The 2,302-nt window shown below is 41.8% G+C and overlaps 1 protein-coding gene across 1 annotated transcript in view; it reads right to left on the reverse strand.

The window, feature by feature from the left end:
- Positions 1–2,302, reverse strand: part of LOC116686769 (uncharacterized) — a 10,020-nt gene that overhangs the window by 2,482 nt on the left and 5,236 nt on the right. Inside the window, exon 3 of the mRNA XM_032511823.1 lies at positions 1,079–1,238. Coding sequence (XP_032367714.1) covers positions 1,079–1,238 — 160 coding nt within the window. The remainder of the gene's footprint in view (positions 1–1,078; positions 1,239–2,302) is intronic.

A 2,302-nucleotide genomic window follows, 5' to 3' on the forward strand; every position in this document is an offset into this window, starting at 1 on the left:
CTGCAGGGTAAATCCAGACAGTTAGCTAGACCATCTGTCCAATCTGAGTTTTGTCTCGCGCGACTATTTTGCCGCGTCTCTCTGCAGAGTTTAGCGCAGTCCCATGACGATTCAGATTGGTTTATGGAAATGCCATTAAACCAGAGCACGTTTTCCTCCCATCTCTGTACCCTATGTGGAGTAGCCAGAGCGTTGGAAGAGGGTCTGACAAAGCGAGACTAGCCAAATTGTAAGTGAGAAAGCTATATGAGACATCCGGTGGTTTCTGCTGAGCTAGACAGAGAATATTTAGTCAAAAGAGATCATTGTTCTCCGTGAAGTTAGCTGGAGTGAAGGTAGCCCCGGTGTGTTTAATGTGGAGTGACTGCGTCAGACTCTGTTTAAAAAAAGTAGCTTTTTAAATGCTTGTCAGCGACCGGTCATATGGTAACTCAGGAGGCAAGTGTGCCATAAAATCATGGCAATTGCTCCTGGTGCTTTTTACCACTGTTGGAAGAAGGAAACGAGACTAACAGGTAAACTAGCTTTAAATGTACTGTAAGTTTTCTTGAAGTGCTGTGCAGTGGATAAAGACCTTAAAGTAGCAAAATCCCCCCCCCTACCAGATCCCATTTGCTTGTAACCATAGTTTTGAAAGGTGCTTTATAAATAAAGTTGACCTACTTCATTAGGTGCATGTCAGTGTTCTAAAAACAGGATGGGATGTTCGTTAGTGGAGTTTGGCTCACTCAGCTTATCAAAACGGTCTAATGTCAAAACTAATGTCTTCTTTTCAGGGTTTCCCCCGCCATTTTAAGGTTTAGGTGCACCACCCAAGCCGTTTTTTTGCCAGCACCTTAGCTAACTGAATGTATCATGAATGCATCAAAAACTGCAAAAAAAAAGTTTTGTGCTTAGTAGTTTGAGTGTTATTTATTTATTTGTCTGCTCTAGCTTTTCCAATGTTTTAGACAGACATATTGTGATAATAACTGTCCAAATGTCAATTATGTCAAAATGCATTTTTTTGAAAACAAAAAATAATTTTGGACCCCTATACCCCTTATATGTAGTAGATCAAAGAAGCATGTGTACTTACAGAAGAGGACCCCTTGGAGGCGAGTGTTCCTGAAGCTTCTCTTCTGTCCGCGGCCCACCCAGTTAAGCTCAGAACCCACAGCGAAGGAAAGCACAGCCTGCATAAGGCGTCTCACTGCATCTTCCACCGTAGCCCCGCCCATCCGGGACAGGTAAGACACCTTGAATTTAGACATTTAGACATGGCATCAGCAACAGTTTCACAACACACACTGAGCATTCACACAGCAAGGAACTTGGAGGCTTATAGCTAAGCTATAGGTAACTTTAACAAGTGAAAAAAAACTAAAATCTAAAAAAGGTTTTAGTGCGTGGCTCTAGACTAACGTTTAACATTGGTTGCACTGGTGCGCTGGATTTTCATTATTTATTCACATAATTTAGGTGCACCAAAATGTTTCACAATAATACATTTTAAGCAATATTAGATTATAATGACACACATAACTATATTTGTGGTTATTATAGATGTAGCCTACATAATGCTACTGTGCACCCAATGCCACGAGGGTGAAAAAAGGGGGCTTTCCCCCTCAGTTGTATTTTCCGCCCCTGTGTTTTAGCATCACATCCATAAAATGTACAAACACCACAACAGAATTACTAGGTCTCCATGGCGTCTTTATCGCAGGGGACTTTTAACTAACAATCCAACCGCTCCAGCCGTCCTCTCCCTCCATTAGTAGCCTATGTCTATGACTTTAACCCCTTATAAAAGCTGCTGTGCTGCACTCAGACCATGGCCACGTATCCTATCAACGCATGTTGTTTACATGTCTTTTGACGAGGCGGCTGCGTTATCAGAAGCTTGAGCAAGATAGATTTGGACGTTGGTTGGAGCGATGGTGAATCGGATCGGGGAGAGATTAATGACCCGTCATTTCCATCAGATCTTCATCCGATGACGAGGAACGTCCACCTACTGTGACAGGTACTCACAGTTACAATCTAGTGATACACATCCTAGTTAGAAGTAACTTGTGTAACGTCAGCAGTTTCTAACATTGGCTTACTGCACTAGCCTAAACTAATTATAAATATTTTATTCTTTAATGTCGACTTAACCATTACAGGACAAAAATGTTTATAACCGGGAGCACGCACTGGGAGAGCCAGTCACAGCCGTGTGTGTGTGTGTTAAATCCGTAATGAAAGAGCCCAAAGCTCATAACTGACTTTTAAATAGTTACTTAAATAGTTAAGACACCACAATATTGCACTAAGG

This window comes from Etheostoma spectabile, unplaced genomic scaffold (assembly GCF_008692095.1).
Source record: "Etheostoma spectabile isolate EspeVRDwgs_2016 unplaced genomic scaffold, UIUC_Espe_1.0 scaffold465, whole genome shotgun sequence".
Classification (NCBI taxonomy): Eukaryota; Metazoa; Chordata; class Actinopteri; order Perciformes; family Percidae; genus Etheostoma; species Etheostoma spectabile.